Source organism: Rana temporaria, chromosome 3, assembly GCF_905171775.1.
Source record: "Rana temporaria chromosome 3, aRanTem1.1, whole genome shotgun sequence".
Taxonomy (NCBI): Eukaryota; Metazoa; Chordata; class Amphibia; order Anura; family Ranidae; genus Rana; species Rana temporaria.
The window spans coordinates 379,642,187-379,660,325 of record NC_053491.1 but is presented as its reverse complement, the minus strand read 5'-3'; the positions used below and the strand labels follow the sequence as shown (position 1 = coordinate 379,660,325).

The 18,139-nt window shown below is 43.5% G+C and overlaps 2 protein-coding genes across 2 annotated transcripts in view; one reads left to right on the top strand and one right to left on the bottom strand.

The window, feature by feature from the left end:
• SYN3 (synapsin III) overlaps positions 1-18,139 on the top strand; it is a 534,306-nt gene that overhangs the window by 270,966 nt on the left and 245,201 nt on the right. The gene's annotated exons all lie outside the window — the stretch shown is intronic.
• Positions 1-18,139, bottom strand: part of TIMP3 (TIMP metallopeptidase inhibitor 3) — a 70,168-nt gene that overhangs the window by 11,819 nt on the left and 40,210 nt on the right. Inside the window, exon 2 of the mRNA XM_040345655.1 lies at positions 2,288-2,370. Within this exon, the coding sequence (XP_040201589.1) occupies positions 2,288-2,370 (83 nt within the window). The remainder of the gene's footprint in view (positions 1-2,287; positions 2,371-18,139) is intronic.

Sequence of the window (18,139 nt, the reverse complement as noted above, 5' to 3'; positions counted from 1 at the left end):
TGATGTACAGCTTCCTGCTGGCCCTTCCCACCAGCCATGATATGCCTGCATCTCACAGAGAAGCACAGAGACCCTGTGATATCACTATAAAATATGTCATGAAAATGGAAAGATTTTGTTATTACATTTTTCTAGCATGCTGATGAAGAGGGATAAACCAGGGAAGGCAAAATATAAGCAGATTCAACTTCAGCCTAACTCTGAAACATAACTCTTAGGCCTCGTACACACAACTGTTTTCCTCAACAGAATCCATCAAGAAACTTGGTGGCAGATCTTTTTTGCCGAGAAAAACGGTTGTGTGTATGTTTTTCATCGAGGAAACTATCGAGGAACTCAACGAGAAAAAAAGAGAACAAGTTCTCTTTTTCCTCGACAGAAGTCTCAATTTCCTAGTCGTGTTCCTCGTCGGGCTGGTTTTCGACGAGAAACACGTTTGTGTGTATGCTAAGAAACCTGCGCATGCTCAGAATAAAGTATGAGACAGGAGCGCACCTTCGGTAAAAGTAGGGTTTGTAATAGAGATAGCACATTTGTCACGCTGTAATAGTCTGAAAAGTGCAAATTGTCTCTCACCAAACTTTTACTTAACACGCAGTAACATGAGATTAGCAAAAGCAGCCCCAAGGGTGGCGCCAGTGGAATCGAACTTCCCCTGCCGTTGTATGTGTTGTACGTCACCACGTTTGAGAACGACGAGATTTGGTCTTGACAGTGTGTACGCAAAGCAAGCTTGTCGAGTTTCTTGACAAGCCTAACAAGGAACTCGTCGAGGAAAACGATGTGTCTTTTCCGACGAGTTCCTCGGTCGTGTGTACGAGGCCTGACAGTGGACCTTGCATCTAAAAGGTGAAGGGCAGTAAATAAAAAATAAAAAATAATTAAAAAAACAAAAAACACGGGCAGAGAGAAGCTCAAAAATACCTTACTTTACAGTACCTAGATGAGGGTTACATGTCTATCCTTCCAATATCCTAGGAATGCTGAGGATCCCAAATCTCACAAGCAAACACTTCTGCGTTTTCCATATAACGGGCTCTGCTTCCTGCATAGCAGTGCTACTCAGTCTTTGCTGATTCTTTTATTTCACTGTCTGATTGTATGTAGACCTCATAAATTCCCTAATGTGCTTCTGGAAGTGACAAGGGAGCTCATTTTAGTGATGCAGCAATGCTGATCTGCTCCCTCTTGGCTCATTTGACGTGTCAAATTTAATGACAGGTCCACTTTAAGAACACATTCTTGTCGTGTGGTGTTACACCTGCAAGGGGGAGACCTGGCAGAGACCACGCTGCCACTCCCGTCTACACAACATTCTCCAGGGACCAGGCACAATCGATCCCTTTTTATTACGGAAAATGATTACACGTGCCCAGAAGTATTTCTTTTGCTTTTTTTTCCCCCCCACTAAATATTGTACAAAACAAGAGTGTAACAGGCTGGAAGGAATTCTTGGAGCGGAGGATCCATCACACTGACCATTCTAGACCCCCGGAGTGTTCAGGGAGAGGCGCCTGACTTCATCTGTTTACCAATGCAGCGTCCAGAGCTGGCAAATTGCTGCATTGCTCAGTGACTTTACTATGCACATGTAAACACATGAATAATCAGTCCCAGAACACGACTTTCCTCTGTGATGGATCACACGCCAGTACAACCAGTATACAAGCCAGAGGACTGAACTTGAAGCGGATATTTTTTCATATTTCCATCTATTAAATCTTCTGCCATTGTTGTTTTAACTTTGGATAGTAAAACATTTTTTTTCTGCCAGTAAATATCTTATACAGCCCACGTCCTGTTTCTTGTCTGGTAAAAAGCCTAGGCTTATGATATCATGAACAGCTCTCTCTGTACATGATGAGTCATAACTGGGCCAATGAGAGCTGCAGAGCTGGAGCTCTGTGTTGGTGTAAATCCAGGAAGTGAACAGGCAGCAGCTTCAGCTGCCCACAGTTAAAATGCTTGCAGCCAGACTCAGTGGAGGAAGATTTCTGCAGCATATTTGGCAAGTACAGAATCACAGTATATATAAAATAATATGCAAAGTGGTTGATGATTAGCATCTTTGCTTAAAGTGACTCGTTAGTTTAAAGCTGACGTATTAATGGTTATATTTTGTTTAGCTTGGTTCCTTCTGCCCTCCTTATCAACATACTAAAGACATTTATAAAATTAAACCATAGCTCCCAACTGTCCCTGATTTCGAAAAAAAGCCAGCATGCCATGCATTCATGTATTAGTTAAATAAAGAACATCCATAGAGATCAGTGTGGCGAACACTCACCTTCATCTGTTTAACAGTGTAACGCATAGTACCGAAAGGCCCATCGTTCATCAGCTTTTTGCCCACCACTTTGGCTCTGATTACTGCGAAAAAAAAAAAAGACTATTAATAATATTATTCAGGATTTATATAGCGCCAACAGTTTGTGCAGCACTTTGCAACATGAGGGCAGGCAGTACAATTACAATACAATTTAATACAGAAGGAATAAGAGGGCCTGGCTCATTAGAGCTTACAATCTAAAAGGGAGGGTGAAATGATACAAAGGGTAATAACTGTGGGGAATGAGCTGATGGAGAAAATCAAAGTATAGTTGTTAGGTGTGGGCAGAAAAAGTTTCTCTGAATAGGAGGGTTTTCAGGGATCGTCTAAAAGCAAGGACTTTTCCAAAACCGTCTCTTGTTTGTTGTAACACTACTTTTTGGTGAATGGGTTAGGAGTACATACTCATTCACATAGGGGGGGGATCTGGGGGCTTTCAGATTCTGTTATTCTGTTAAGCCCTCTGACCACAAACGCCCACAACCACTGTCCAGGGTTGTCAGGAAGAGGCACAGAGCCCCCCTGCCCCAAAGCACCCATCCCCTATGTGGTTTCCCTCTCCTGACCTGCCAGGCTGCATGCTCAGATAAAACATATAAATTGTAGCGCTGAATGATAACCCAAATAGTGAATAACTATAAATGACATACAATTAAACATCTACCAGGGTATGTAAAAATCACCATGTGAATGATGTACAATCAGAATCCATAATAAATGTATGCATATATAAGTGAATGTCCAATAAAGGAGTCCTATATAACCATATAGGTTGAAAATTGTGTGAACGTCCAATAAATGAATAATCCTGTGTAGACAAATAAGCCAAATAGTGTTCCCATACACCGTGAATGGACCTCCACCAAATAAACTGAGGCTTACAAGAGATGTTAAACCCTAAAGAGCGTACGCTCAGAGGGTCAACAAAGCTTGATAATATCCCTAGATGTATCACATATGAGACCAGATCTTCAACACCAATGAACGAATAGCTCCAAAGATATCGATCAGTATGAGCCGATGAACGTGTTTGGAGGTGGTGACCCACACGCGGTCAAAACAGCAGACCAAATGATGTTGAAGGATAAATGGAAAAAGAAGAGGCACATAGTGTGAAACTGTAGGCAATGAGTGTTTTAATAAAGATGGAAACACTTACGTCAATGTAGAAAATTAGCGCTTGATAAAATGTACACGGCAGCAGTGGAGTCTCCCGACGCGTTTCGCAATATGTTGCATCGTCGCATGCCCCAATAAGGGTCTGGTATGGATCTCAGGGGGGACCCCATGCCATTTTTTTTTCTAATTGGCATGGGGTTAACCCTCAAGATCCTCAGAGCACAAGTCACATACCACAAGTTGGATCAGTTAAGATGATGAGCTGACATTGTAGCCACTTACATTCAAATCAATGGGCAGAAATTGTGCCCAGGTCGGGCCAAAGTATTGCAGGAAACATTTTCAAAGTCGGACCCACACAAGTCAGATCAGTTCAGATGGCTCTCATAGGGAACAGGATAATGTCACAAAGCTCAAATCATCTCACCACTGGTTTCTTGAACATGACAATGAGTTCATTGTACTTCAATGGCTCCACAGTCACCAGATCTCAATCCAATAGAGCACCTTTGAGATGTCCTGAAATGGGAAATTTGCATCATGGATGTGCAGCCGACAAATCTGCAGCAACTGGGTGATGCTATCATGTCACTATGGACCAAATTCTCTGAGGAATGTTTCCAACACCTTGTTGAATCTATGCCACCAAGAATTAAGGCAGTTCTGAAGGCAAAAGGGGGTCCAAGCCGGTACTGGCAAGGTGTACCTAATAAAGTGGTCGGTGAGTGTATATACCAACAGCCACCTTTAGCGCAAAACTCAAACCTTATGTTTTATTCAACCTGTCTCAAGTCATCTCAGGTGCAGCTTTGAGATATGTTGTTCATCATCCCACGTTGATGCTTTGAATTTACAGTAAATCTGAGCACTACTTTCTCTAGTCAAGGAGATGGCTGACTTTTTCGTAACAGGTTCATATTCAGAAAAATATCAACAGTGGTTTGGCTTAAATAACTTCTAAGGTCTGCAAGCGATTGATGATATCCAGTAAACATTGACTTGTTTAAAAATTCTCAGGATGTTTCTGTTTCAGTTGTCATTTACCCCACCCATAATGTCCTCATAGTAATAATACGCTTTACAACCACCGCAGTCTGTGATCCGTCTGCCAAGTATCCACAAGGTGGACGGCGGCGTACTCTTCCAGGCTGGAAGCTCTGGCTCTCTTGGGTTATACTAGATGCATTGTTTCAGTGCTAGCGCACCAGCCAAGGAGGGGTTAATGATGTGGTTACAATGTTAATCCACCCCTTGAGAAAATGAGAACAGGGTAGTGATCATCAGCAGCTTTGCAATAAACCGCTAACCGCTGCCTGCAGGAGCCAAACCATGCAAAAGTGTCACGGAGTGAAATAGCACCGCAGTCCTCCGGTATGTTTAAATCACATGAGGAACAATAGGTCACAATGTACACAGTATACAGATTCAGCCCTTGAATAGTCCTCACTTGCAATTCTAAAGGTGGCGTATTACTGTACACCCAACTGGCCAATAGGAAAGCAGCAGAGCTGAATTTTGGCTAAGTAAACACAGGCATTTTTTTTTTTAAATATGTGTCATTTTCTGCCAGGCAGTATTTGCAAAGCATCTAGGTCCTAGATGCTTTGCAAATACTGCCTGGCTCCTACTGCCTGGCTCCTCCTGACTCGATCGGCTATTTAAAAGTGGTGCCATTACGTAACTGCGCATGCGCCGCCCGGCCGAGTGGATACGAGCTTTCCCGAGCCCGGCTGAAGCGCAGTTACGTAATGGCGCCACCCGGCGCCATTTTTGAATAGCCGATCGAGTCAGGAGGACTCAGGAGGGACACGGCAGTGACAGTCGTTGGCGAGTGCAATAGGCAGAGGAGCCGTGACAGCCCAGCGGCCATCTTTTTTACGGGCACCCGATGCCCATAACGGACTTTACGGACACCCCGAAAGGGGGGTTAAATTTACTTGTAAATTAACGGACGGTTGGCAACACTGCTCCGCCGGCCGGGTTAAAAGGTTCGCCTGGCCGTATACGGCCCGCGGGCTGTAGTTTGCCCATTCCTGATCTAGGAGCATTATGGAACTTGATGTCCTTTACGCACCCGTTAGCTCCATTCCCTCTACACAATTTGGTGGAGCAATTTTCACAGGATTTTACGTTGCGCATAGGTCCACTTGAATGGGCTGCCATACACGCCTTTGCCACCCGAAAAGAAGCTTATTTTAGAGCAGGGGGTCTCATACTGGCAGCCCTCTAGCTTTTGAAAAACTACAAGTCCCATGAGGCATTGCAAGGCTGGCAGTTACAAGCATGACTCCCAAAGGCAGAGGCATGATGGGACTTGTAGTTTCGCAACAGCTGGAGGGCCACCAGTTTGAGACCCATGTTTTAGAGTGACAGGCCTCATGCGATATTGAGAGACGCAGTTTGCAGCTTTTGCCACGTGATCCTGTCACGTGGCAGAATTGCTTCGCATTTGAGGTGCCATTAAGGGACAATGGCACCCAAACGCACGTTACGCATTGTACATCGATCAGCAGGTGATTTGGAATTACGGGCAGAATTGTGGCGATTCTGCCTGTGATTCCAAATCATAAGATGTGAACAGGGCCTAAGCATTCGTTTTTTTTAAGTGGTTGTGAACCCCTACATATACCCAGTGAAGTGACTGGTCTTAGATGATACACGGAGATTAAACAAATCCTCTTACATAAGTTGTACTTGTCTATCTGCAGTCTTCATTTTTCTACATTCGTGCAAAGTGGATATCTAAAGTTTGTCTGAGCTGTCAGAAAAAGGGGGCGGAGAGATGAAGTCACACTCTACAGAACTAAGTGAAGAGACCTGTGAGCTGATTGGAGGGAGGGGACACACCCCTCTTCACACAGCACACAGGAACAGAGCTGAGGCTGTCAGTCAGCTGAAGGTCCCTCCCTGTCACCTTTTTTCTCTTGGTGTCAGGAAAACTTGACTTGCTCTGGTTTGAGACAAGAACACACTATAGAGGGATACGCTTTATTCATATTTCACGTCTGAGGTTTACAACCACTTAAAGCGGAGTTCCACCCCAAAGTGGAACTTCCGCTTATTTGTCTCCTACTCCTCCTCTGGTGCCACATTTGGCACCTTTCGGAGGGGAGGGGGGACAGGATACCTATCTTTGACAGGTATTCTTTCCCACTTCCGGGAGTCCGGCCGTGACGTGGAAGTGACGTCACCGTGGGGCTCCCTCCTCCTCCTCCCCTGGCCGCCGGGCTAATAGGAGAGAGGAGCGGGGCCTCGTCCATGCGCAGTAGGGTCCCCGACGTGAAGCCGAAAGGCTACACTGCCGGGTTCCCTTACCCGCAATGGCGGCCGCAGTGTAGCCTTTCGGCTTCACAACGGGAACCCTACTGCCAACATCGAGGGACAGCAGGACAGGTAAGTGTCCATTTATTAAAAGCCAGCAGCTGCAGTATGTGTAGCTGCTGGCTTTTATTTATTTTTTCCCGGACCTCCTCTTTAAGCTCAACTGAAAGCTGAAATAACTGAATATGTGAAAAGGAGAATAGAGCTCCCCCTGCTGGCTAAACAAAAGACCAGAGAAGAATACGTATGCCATATTGGACATTTACCCGAATTTTTTTTTAAAGATTTAACCTAATTAGTCACGTCTATAACAAATATTTAAAACATGTATAAAACCCCAATATATTTCCTTTAAATAGAAAAGTCTGCACAACTAGACCAAGAATGGTTTGTACTTGTAGCATGCACTAGAACTACTAATCTTTCCAATTACATAATGTACAGATCTCGGCTATAGAATGGCAAGAGACAAACCCAGGGGAAGTAGAGCTTGTGTTTTGCAATCAGAAAAGCGGCTCATTTCTGAATGGACCAGAATGTTCCGGAAACGCTGGGTGATGGGAGTCGGAATGTTCTGCTACGGAATCTGCCATCTCCAAGACCCACACGGAGGAATATTTACAGTAATGCGCTCACACACAGAGACACCTAGCAAAAAACGTTGGAACTTAACCCTTTCCTGCTTGGAAATATCCCTATCACAAAATTGAAAAGTACATCTAAATCCAAAAACAAAGATGTGATATATCGCAGCCTACTAGTTCTTATGCCGCGTACACACGATCGGAATTTCCGACAAGAAAAGTTCTATGATTTTGGTCGGAAATTCCGACTGTGTGTAGGCTCCATCGGACATTTTCTGTCGGAATTTCCGACAGCAAAAATTTGACAGCTGGTTCTCAAATTTTCAGACGGGAAAAGTTCTTGTCGGAAAATCCTATCGGCTGTATGCAATTCCGACGCACAAAAAAACACACATGCTCGGAATCAATTTGTTGCAAGGGAGAAAACATTGTTTGTGCCTTCAGGTCAGCTTAGAAAAAAGTGACAATGCATTTCTAGCAGGATCATCAGATGTTTTGCTGTACTTGCTGAAAATATTCCTAGCCTGAAAAAAAAAAGGAAACAAAGGCAGCCACCACATCTAAGGCCTGGTAAGCATTACATTTGGCTGGTGAGTTTTGTTATCTGTTGAGCTCCTTTGTATGGATAGCTCACCATTCCCTGTGGAAGGTAGAAGTGTTTGATGAACAATGTAGCCTCACTTGAGCTATCGGAGCCCAACCGCCTTGTACTCTGTATTGTCAAAAGTATTGGGACACCTGCCCTTTCACGCACATGAACTTTAATGGCATACGAGTCTTAGTTCAATATTGAGTTGGCCCACACCTAAAAATCCCCCCCCCCCCCCCCCGGTCAGGTCGGTTTGGTTGATTGGTCAGTCGAGACATCAGGAGCACCGACACTTACTCCATCTATGGCAGGCAGTGGCTTCCTCTTCCCCTGCTCTCCTTCTCTGCTTCACCACTTGGATTGCTTCTGCTTTCGGCCAATCGGAAAACTGGTCTCAAATCCCGATTCCTGATTGGCCAGGAGGAGAATCAGTGTGACAATAGAGAATATTCATTTGCTATTGTCACACAACTGGGTGGGATCAGGGCGCAGTGCTCTATGCTAGGCTGTGGGGGGCGTATTCAGGAATTATTTTCCTGCATTACAACCAGGGGTTCCCCTTCCCCCCCAAATCTGACCAATGGGTGAAGGGTGGACTGCAGAACTACAAAAGTAACTGTATAGGACACCGAATCCCCAAGCAGTCTTAATGCATTTTGGGGCTTTATTTCCAATTTTGACTGGAGTGTACCTTTAAAGAAAAAATAAATTGCAAACTAAGAACACTAAAATTAGAATATTATAAATCTGGAAGCCACAAAATCCCTACAGGCTGCTTCCCCTATGAGAAGGATGTTTGTGGAGCTCAAGTGAATCACATACGGCAGGTGTAACCGCACTGGGTCGGCTCCAAAAATCCAGAGGAGCTCGGCTGGTAAGGAAAAGGAAGGTGGATGAGGCCGTGCACGGATTTAGGCCGGCCCTTCCGGAACACATGCACAAATATTGGTTTTGCTGAAGAATTTAGCCTGTGTCAATGTGTCTACTGTTCATGTCTACCTGCACACTTCCCAGTGAGATTACACCTAATGAAAAAAAGGGGGGGGGGGTGTTAGAACCTTTGTTGAACCACTAGAAAGATTCACATATAAGATTTCATGTCAGCAGAAAATGAAATATATATTTCGTTCATCTCTGTAGGACTTGCAAATTTTCCCATGTTTCATCCATTAAAAGACACAAGTACAGAAAAATACCTGCTGATCTACCAGAAGTCCAGTGAGCTGAAATTCTAATTGGACTACAGAGCTATGCCTCTCTCAATCCCTCTTTATCCCTCTTCACATCCATACATTGATTTATTTTCCCACAAGCAATGCCGTTGTCTTGACTGCTTAGGCTTCATTCACACTTGGCGGACTCCGTCGCTACGGAGTCCGCCTGCTCCCGTCGGCTCAGCGGGAGATCAGTCCGCAGATCTCCGCTGAGCCGACGATGACAAGCTCCTCTCTGCTCACTGAGCGGGGAGGGGCTTGTCGGGCACCGCTGTGTCCCTATGGAGCGATCTGATGAAAACGGACAGCATGTCCGTTTTCATCAGATCTTACCCGATCTGATCCGCATGGACGGATGGGGACGTGGCCCCCATACGTCTGTTTTTAGCGGGTCGGATGTCAGCGGACATGTCTCCGCTGACATCCGACGCTCCATAGCGATGCATGGAGCGGCCATTCAGGTCCGCCGACAGACGGACCCGAACGGACAAGTGTGAATGAGGCCTAAGTGTCTCTTCATGCATCTGTAGGGAAAGAGCTCTTGGGAGATGTAATTCTGGGGACGCACTCAAGTCAATAGGCACTAACAGCTGCAGTGATGTACTCTGTATAGTGTGCATACTGGTCCATTCAAATTAATAAAAGTAGAAAACAAGGCTTTGGATATAAAACAAAAGAATGAATAGCAGTATCACCAGTTCAGGCACCCAGAGCTGAGAATCGATTTGTATGTAGTCCAATAGGAACACCAAACGAAGGTTCAAGAGTCCAACATTTTTAATGAAGTTAATTCGCCGTAGAAACATAAGACAGCCAACACAATTTACCCACACAAAGAGGGTAAAATTAAAATGAAATTGGATATAAATCCACTCTCATCCTTTCTAAACTACTGCCATATTGGTTATCTATAGGGATATACATGCCTCCTGCATGAAACCTTACCTGTCAAATGTCTCCCCTCTGTCTGTTATGAGACCCAGAAAACTGCAGATTCTGTGGGTGGATCTGTTGTCTAGAGCCCGGTGGGTAGAGTCGTGATGTCAGTAGACTCCCCGCCCACCTCTACACTCCCCCTGTCAACGTGCATTTTCTCCTGTGTATTTCTTACACTGAACTTCTGCCATGAACACTAACATCCAGTCAAAACCTTAAAAGTCACCACATGACTTCAGCATGCCCAATCCTGGGAGAGCTGGAAAAGAAAGGAGGAAGGGATCTGAAGTACACAGAATGTCTCAGGCTCATGCATGAGATATGTAAATCACCTGTCACTCACAGCAAGGGGGAAGAACTGACTCCTTGTTCTCTCTGTGTCAGTTTTTATCTCACTAAAAAACAATAAGAGGACTGCTCAGAGCTTGGTTTACTCTTCATGGCAAGACTGGGCACAGATGACATGAAATCCTATACTGTACAAGGTGCAAGACTTAATTTAAAAAAAATCCAGTTTTACATCCACTTTAAGTCTAAAAACATCCAGAATTCTTTATAGTGCATAAGGCCAATTTGCACGCAGTCAGGATTCATTGCTGGTGACAATGTCTTATGATTTCTAAATATGCTAATTTAGGAGACCTACCATTTAAAATATTCAAGCTCTGAAGAAGGGGGGTTTACCACGAAACGCATTGCCTTATGTTATTCTACTGTGAAATTGTAAATGTTATCATTAAGACATTTGAAATCCTGAAGCTTTGTTTGCCACTGTGATTGGACGGCACACACATTCATGCAAATTGGTTGCCCTAACAAAAAACACATTAAAGCGTGACATAACGCGCATTATTGTGCATGTGTCAATGCACTACACAGGCCTGAATGGGGCCTTACTTCATAGAAATGAGACATTCCCCACCTCTTCTGTTTGGATGGTAGAATATATTAGGCCCATTTTATAAGATTTTCAGACATGTTAATCCACCTCCCGGTCCAGAAATTTGTCTTTTAGCCATTTATGGCAAAATTAACAATTTGGCTTCCTCTTCAGATATTCTCGGCTAATCTTATTTTACTTATGTAACTATTCTAGAGCCGAGTCATGTTATAAAAATAAACATATTAATTCCTATAATCCTATTTCACAGGGAAAATATATATATCCTTAAAAGTTCAAATGAGGAGAATATTTTATCTGTGTCAGCACATTGCACTCCCATTATTTTGCCCTCTTATGATAAGCAGCACCCAAGTGCATCTTCCTTTGTTTTTGTTACATACACAGTGCTGCACAGATCTGCTATGTCAAAAAGTTGCATAATTCAGTATAGAACTGATCTATATAGGGATTTATGCAAATTATAAGATGCTGTTTAACCAGATAGTTTAAAGTAGATAGAAACTCCAAATGGTAGACTTCATGGTCACCAGGGCACATGTGAAGCCTCGTACACACGACCGAGAAACTCGACGGGCGAAACACATCGTTTTGCTCGTCTAGTTCCTTGTTAGACTGTCGAGGATCTTGGCGAGCCAAATTTCTCCATTCCCGTTGAGGAAAAAGAAGACATGCTCTCTCTTTTTGGCTCGATGAGATCCTCGACAGTTTCCTCGTCAAAAAGGGTTTCCTCGGCAAAAAAAAAATACCAGCAAGTTTCTTGCTGGTTTTTGCCGATAAACTCGGTCGTGTGTACGAGGCCTGACAGAGTGACAACGTAGGACCACATTTGGGAGATGGTTGTCACACTAACTAAGGAAGTGCCTGAACAGAAAGGATCACCAAGAATTTGTTTTTTGAAATCTGTGTATTTAAGAAGATAGAAAGATAACGTTTGAAGTTACATTAACATGTTAACTATATTACATTTTAAATAATTGGGCTTAGATCGGCACCAATTCAATTCCTGTCCACCTGGGAGTTTTGGGAGTTCCTGCACACCTTTGTGTGTTCCAGCTCCTACTCTAAAGCCTCGTACACACGATCGGATATCTGATAGAATCTAATCTGATGGATTTTTTCGACGGATATCCGATGAAGCTGACTTTCATCAGTCTTGCCTACACACTATCAGTCAAAAATCCGACCGTGTCCAACGCGGTGACGTAAAACACTACGACGTGCTGAGAAAAATGACGTTCAATGCTTCCGAGCATGCGTCAACTTGATTCTGAGCATGTGTGGATTTTTGACCGATGGACTTTCACACAGACGATCGTTTTTTTATCCATAGGAAAAATTTAAAACATGTTCTATTTTTTTTTCATCGATGGAAAACAAACTGATGGGGCCCACACACGATCGGTTTGTCCGATGAAAACAGTCCATCGGTCTGTTTTCATCGGACAAACCAATCGTGTGTACAGGGCTTTACATTGTCCATATTGTCTCCCATAATGGGCACAGAAGGTGTGCAGACTTTGCAACTAACAGAGTCCCCAAGAGACAGAAGACAGCAAGTGTTTTAACTCTCCAGCGTCTACCAAATGCTGAGTTGCCAGTTTTGGGTAAACTGACCCAATAATGTGAAAGCAACAAACGTTATATCCGCTTCTTAAAATGTCAGGTCTTAATGTTGGCAGGTCTTCTAAGCACACAGCTGTATCAGCATGTCTAAATAGTTAAATTTAGTATGCCACTTTCTAAGGGCTCCAGGAATCCTTAACGCTTCCGGTGCCCTGGAAGATGACTAAATTGGTGCCAATTCTCACCCTGGCGTATAAAACTGAAGAGCAGGGGTCAGGGCAGCTCAGCATCTTGGGTTTCTGAATTCCAGGGATAACATACAGAGTAAAGTTTCCTAGAAGATGTATGTTGGGTTTATGGAAGTGAAGCGTTCATGCATGGTGGATTAGGAGAGGATTGCATCGGAAATTACCAACCTGCACCCATCTCTAACACCAAGTACAAGGCAAGAGTGGCTTTTAAAAGGCTGCCAATAGTTTAGTGCTTGTACAGTAAAGCATTACCAATCATTTTAATAACTCATAGCAGCAAATTAAGAATGACTTTTCATTAGGGCCTGTGTAGACAGATTTGTGTTCCCTTCAGATGGGTTTGCATTAATATACAAGTCTATGGGAATGCAAAAAAAGCTTAAAGCAGGTTAAATGAAAGTTAGAAAGATTAGGAAGAGTGCAAAAATGATGATAACAATTTTGTATGTTTTGGTGCCTATAAAGTCCATGGTTGTTGCACTCTGTCTAGTCTGGTTTAGATTGGATGTGACTGGTATATTGGCATATGCATCCACAGTACCGCCCTGTGATGATGCAATCCACATATTTGGTAATTTAGAAAGAAGTTGAATTTACTTATCTATAAACACTGAATGATCTCAGACTGATTCCTTTGACACAAGCCCAAAGCCTATCAATTCTTAGCTGTTTTCTGATTTGTTGCTACGGGTCTTTTGATTACTCTGGAGAGGTACATTTTTGCTTACTCCAGTACCCACCCACTCTAATGGTTTAAGAGGATCTAAATTTTCAGTTAAGGTCCACTTAAACATACATTTATAAGTGTATCTAAAACCAAAAGCAACTATCAAAAAGAAAAAAAAAATAAGTTTGGCAATACATAAACTTTAGCCAACTGGGCATTACAGTAAAATGGAGGCTAGGGGGAGCCATTTAACATAGTCTTGGATTACCTTGGTGCATGTGCACAATGCTGCTGCTCTCTCTGTTATTGGACAGTGGAGAGCATAGGCAAAGATCACAGAGCCAATCATAGTGGCTCTGTGCCTTGGTTTCACAAATGTAAGCAGTAGTAATGGACACACAATAGAGGAAGGAGAAGGAGGAGGATTTAATAATGAATCAATGCAATAATAAATAAAAAAACAGACTGAAGCAGAGAATGCCCTCATGCAGGGTAGGGGTGATGGGATGGGGAAGCTGGGGGTTAAAGGGTCAATGACCAGCAATATTGTGGGGTTGTTTTTGGAAGATTTAAAGTGGCAATACCTACAAATGATGGGGGGGGGGTTAAAATGCTACTGCTCACCATTGACTGTTGGATTGTTTTGTGGGTGATTTTAACCGTTTTGGGTTTATCCATGGCATCAAGCCATTGCAATGCAATTTTATCCTCCAGGGAACCTTTTTACCACTGATACTTGAAGACCTGCATTTGTCTTCAGTGGGTGACTTTTAAAGGCTAAGCACACTTTGGGGGTTATTTATGAAAGGCAAATCCACTTTGCACTACAAGTGCAAACTACAAGTGCAAAGTGCACTTGGAGGTGCAGTTGCTGTAAATCTGAGGGGTTGATCTGAAATGAGGGGAAGCTCTTTTGATTTGATTATCCAATCATGTGGAAGCTAAAATTCTGTTTTTTTTTCCCTTGCATGTCCCCCTCGGATCTACAGCAACTGCATTTCCAAGTGCACTTTCAGTGCAATTTCAAGTCCGCTTTGCACTTGTAGTTTGCACTTGTAGTGCAAAGTGGATTTGCCTTTAGTAAATAACCCCCTTTATCTCAACATCATACAAAAACATCTCAATGTCTCTTCACTTGCAAAAACAGTGGCAAACAATAAGATCTTCTTGAACAAAAAGCAATAAAAACAACAAAAAAATTATTATGAAGTACCAGCTAAAGAAGGCTTCCTGGATAGCGATCGGGGTGTAAACAAAGATAAAGTCAAGATACATAGATTAGTCTGAATGTAGGAGGTGGACAGACAACGCTTCGTTTCCCATAATCAGGAAATCTTTGGCCCATGGGGAAAAATGCTTTTATGACCAGCAGAACTTTTAACTGCTCAGAGGAAATACCAACAGCGCTGTAGATATGATGTTTGGTCATGCATGCTTTGCATTTCCCAGGACGCCATCAGACAAAACAAACACACAAACAAACAACAAAAATGTTACCAGCTCGAAAAAGAACTAGGCTATTCCTGGCCGACCGAATGTGTGTCTTCAGTATGAGTATGCCGGGCAGAGTTCAAAGCATAGCTGGTTGTTGCAGGCCAGCCAAAAGCTTAGGTGTCAAGTGACCGGCAGCTTTCACCTCCAGCTATTCGGAAGCAACAGTTTCCCACAATAGAACAGTAAAATATTATTGAAAAACGATCCTCGGAAGTTCACCCTCATCACATATCACGCCGACGGAAAAGGGTCAGTTCACCTTTGTCGGCTTAAGCGACGACATCTTCAGATTTTTTTCTCAAAGGTAGACTAAGAACACCAGTGAAAAGGGTAGTGTATTAATAAGTGAAGCTTTTATAAGGATTCTGCTAATCGTACAAAGCTGGATTGTGACTAGAATGCGCAGCGTTTCCGAGCCACACTTTAACTTCCGGGCAGATATACAATAAGGGTGCATTCATACGAATGCACCTGCTCTCCGATTAGCTATGGGAGGCAGCCTCATTGAAAGCAATAGGAGTCTGCCGGCTTCTGCAGCTAATCGTGGCCACTCGCATGTAATTGCCAATGTAATGATCACATGCGAGCAATTAACTCTAGATGCAGGTTGCCTTAGTTCCAGAGTGAACCACTCACATGCGACTGCTGCCTGAGCGGTTACATGTGAGTGGGTGCAATTACCGGCAGCAGGACCTGGCAGCCTCCCATTGCTTTCAGTGGGGCTGCTTTCCACAGCGAATTGTGGGAATCCCCACTGGGGTTCTCCCAACCCATTCGGAGTGTGAGTGCACCCTAAAAAACAAGTTAAAATTAAGTGCAGCCAGACTAAAAACTGAAAAATCAACACAAGGGACAAAGTACAGTCAGTATGATGTGTTTATTGTGTTGATTCCTCTTCTGGTAATACAACTAAGGGGCTATCATAGGCTATTGTCAAGGGAGCCTGACTATGCCCACTCTTTCCACCCAGCTCTACCATTCCTAGGGTATGGACCATGAATGGAATGCAATCTATGAATGGAGAATAGGTGGATGATCGATAGCTCCACCCCCTCCATTCCTCCATTCAACAAAGCTTTTTTTCCCGCGATTCAACATAGCAGTTTTCTGGGCCATATTCTCTAAGATTCTAGGCGGGCGACGCGTAAGCCATTTACACTCCGCCGCCCCAACCTACAGGAGCAAGTGCTGTATTCCCCAAACACTTGCTCCGTAGTTTGGGGCGGCGGAGTGTAAATGGCCCGGCGTATCCACGCGTATATCCAAGGGGGCGGCTTGTATTTAAATTAAGCGCGCCCCCGATTCTAACGAACTGCGCATGCGCCGGGCTTAAAATAGCCCAGTGCGCATGCTCCAGTTCTCGGCGTAAAACGTCAATGACGCCAACGTGTGCGTCATTGACGTAAAGTCGTATTCAAGAACGATTTAGTAAAACAACGTACCCGACGGGAAAACACGACGCGGACCCGACGCCATACTTAACTTGGCCTACGTGGGACTTGCGTAAACTTACCCCTCATATAGCAGGGGTAAGTTTACGCTTACGCAAACGACGTAAGCGACGGTTACGCGACGCAAATTTGTTCGGGAAATGGCGTATCAGGCTCATTTGCATAAACAAATGAGACCTGAACGTAAACGCCACCTAGCGGCCGGCGGAGTAATTACATTTAAGATCCGACAGTGTAAGTGACTTACACATGTCGGATCTTCAGTGTATCAATGCGAAAATGATTCTAAGAATCAGTCGCATAGATACACTGGCCAAAAAAGAGAGATACGACGGAGTATCCTGAGATACTCCATCGTAACTTTACTATTTTGGCCCTCTATTTTTAAATTTAGAAGTGTGATAGAGAGTGAAACACAACAATTGTTTAATGTTTCTTTAGCAATAAAATTCTGTGATTACATGGATCAGTGTGCATATGTGGCTAAGAGATCTATTTAGAACAATCAGGGATATAAAATTCACACTACTCAATATATCATTACTGTATTATGTCAGGTATGGCTGTCTATGTCATCACTGGGGAGAGTCACTAGTTTTGTGGCCCTATCATGACTACAGGCAGAAAAAAAAACAGCTGTCATCCAAGCCCAACCCTTAGACCTCAACCTAACCCTTGAATTAACTGCTAACCTTTACCCCCTAAACCTGACCCTTTTAGAAAATCAAACACTTAGACGCAACCAAACCTTCTAAACCCGAAACTATTACTTGTATTAGAGTTGGAGGGATCATTGAAAGTTAACTGTGCCAAAAAAAACTCTTCTTTAGGATTTGGTCATGTGTCCATCAGCTACAGACTTTCTCTTCCATTATGGTTAGAGTTGGGTGCAAGACAGTGGGCAGAGTACAATGGTTTTCTGTTAGAGGTTGGGCCTTCCAATGGCACGTGAATGAAACCAACACAGAAGAGAATCTGTGAAAAGTTCGACATGCTGGCCTTTTCTCTGCGGGTCCTTTGGAACTGGTTTCCTCCAGTGTTGCACTTTCAGTCGATGTACCCTGCCTTAGAAATCCATTGTTTTGTTTTGTAGAGAGAAAGGGAAGCTCAGCTGATGGCCATGAGAACATTACCCAACACTGAAAAAAGGCCAAGCGCTTATTCTAGACATCTTCATTACATACCTGGTGGCAGTAGTGTCTGTGTGAGGTCCAAACACAGCACATGTTTATTTACTAAACCAGATCAATCCGGCTCTCTTCCATTGTCGTTAGTGAATTCTATCCCATTAGCTAATGGCTAACCTGTCAGTAGAGGGGGCTTTTCATCTCCTAGATCTGCCATTGTCTGCTGCTCCATTCCCACCATTAGGAGGCAGATATAACCCAAGCTTACTGTTATCCCTTTGTCAGAGAACATAACGGCATTAATTCCATTGTCAATAACCCCATCAATGGTTGGGAGCCTCTGGGTGTTGAAGAGGATTGTAACAGAAGACCGGGGCAGTAAATGAAAAGGAAAGCAAATGTTTTAATCCCACATCTCACAGCTTCTAGTTACTTAAAGCAACATTAAGCCCAAAAACAAAAATGTATTATATTGCAGCTTAGCCATCCTTAGATGTTTGTTAGTTTTCTTTTTTTAGATTTTGTTCCTTTATTTTTACCTGGTGATCAAGCCAGTAAATCTGATATCGTTCTACTTACTTTAACAGACA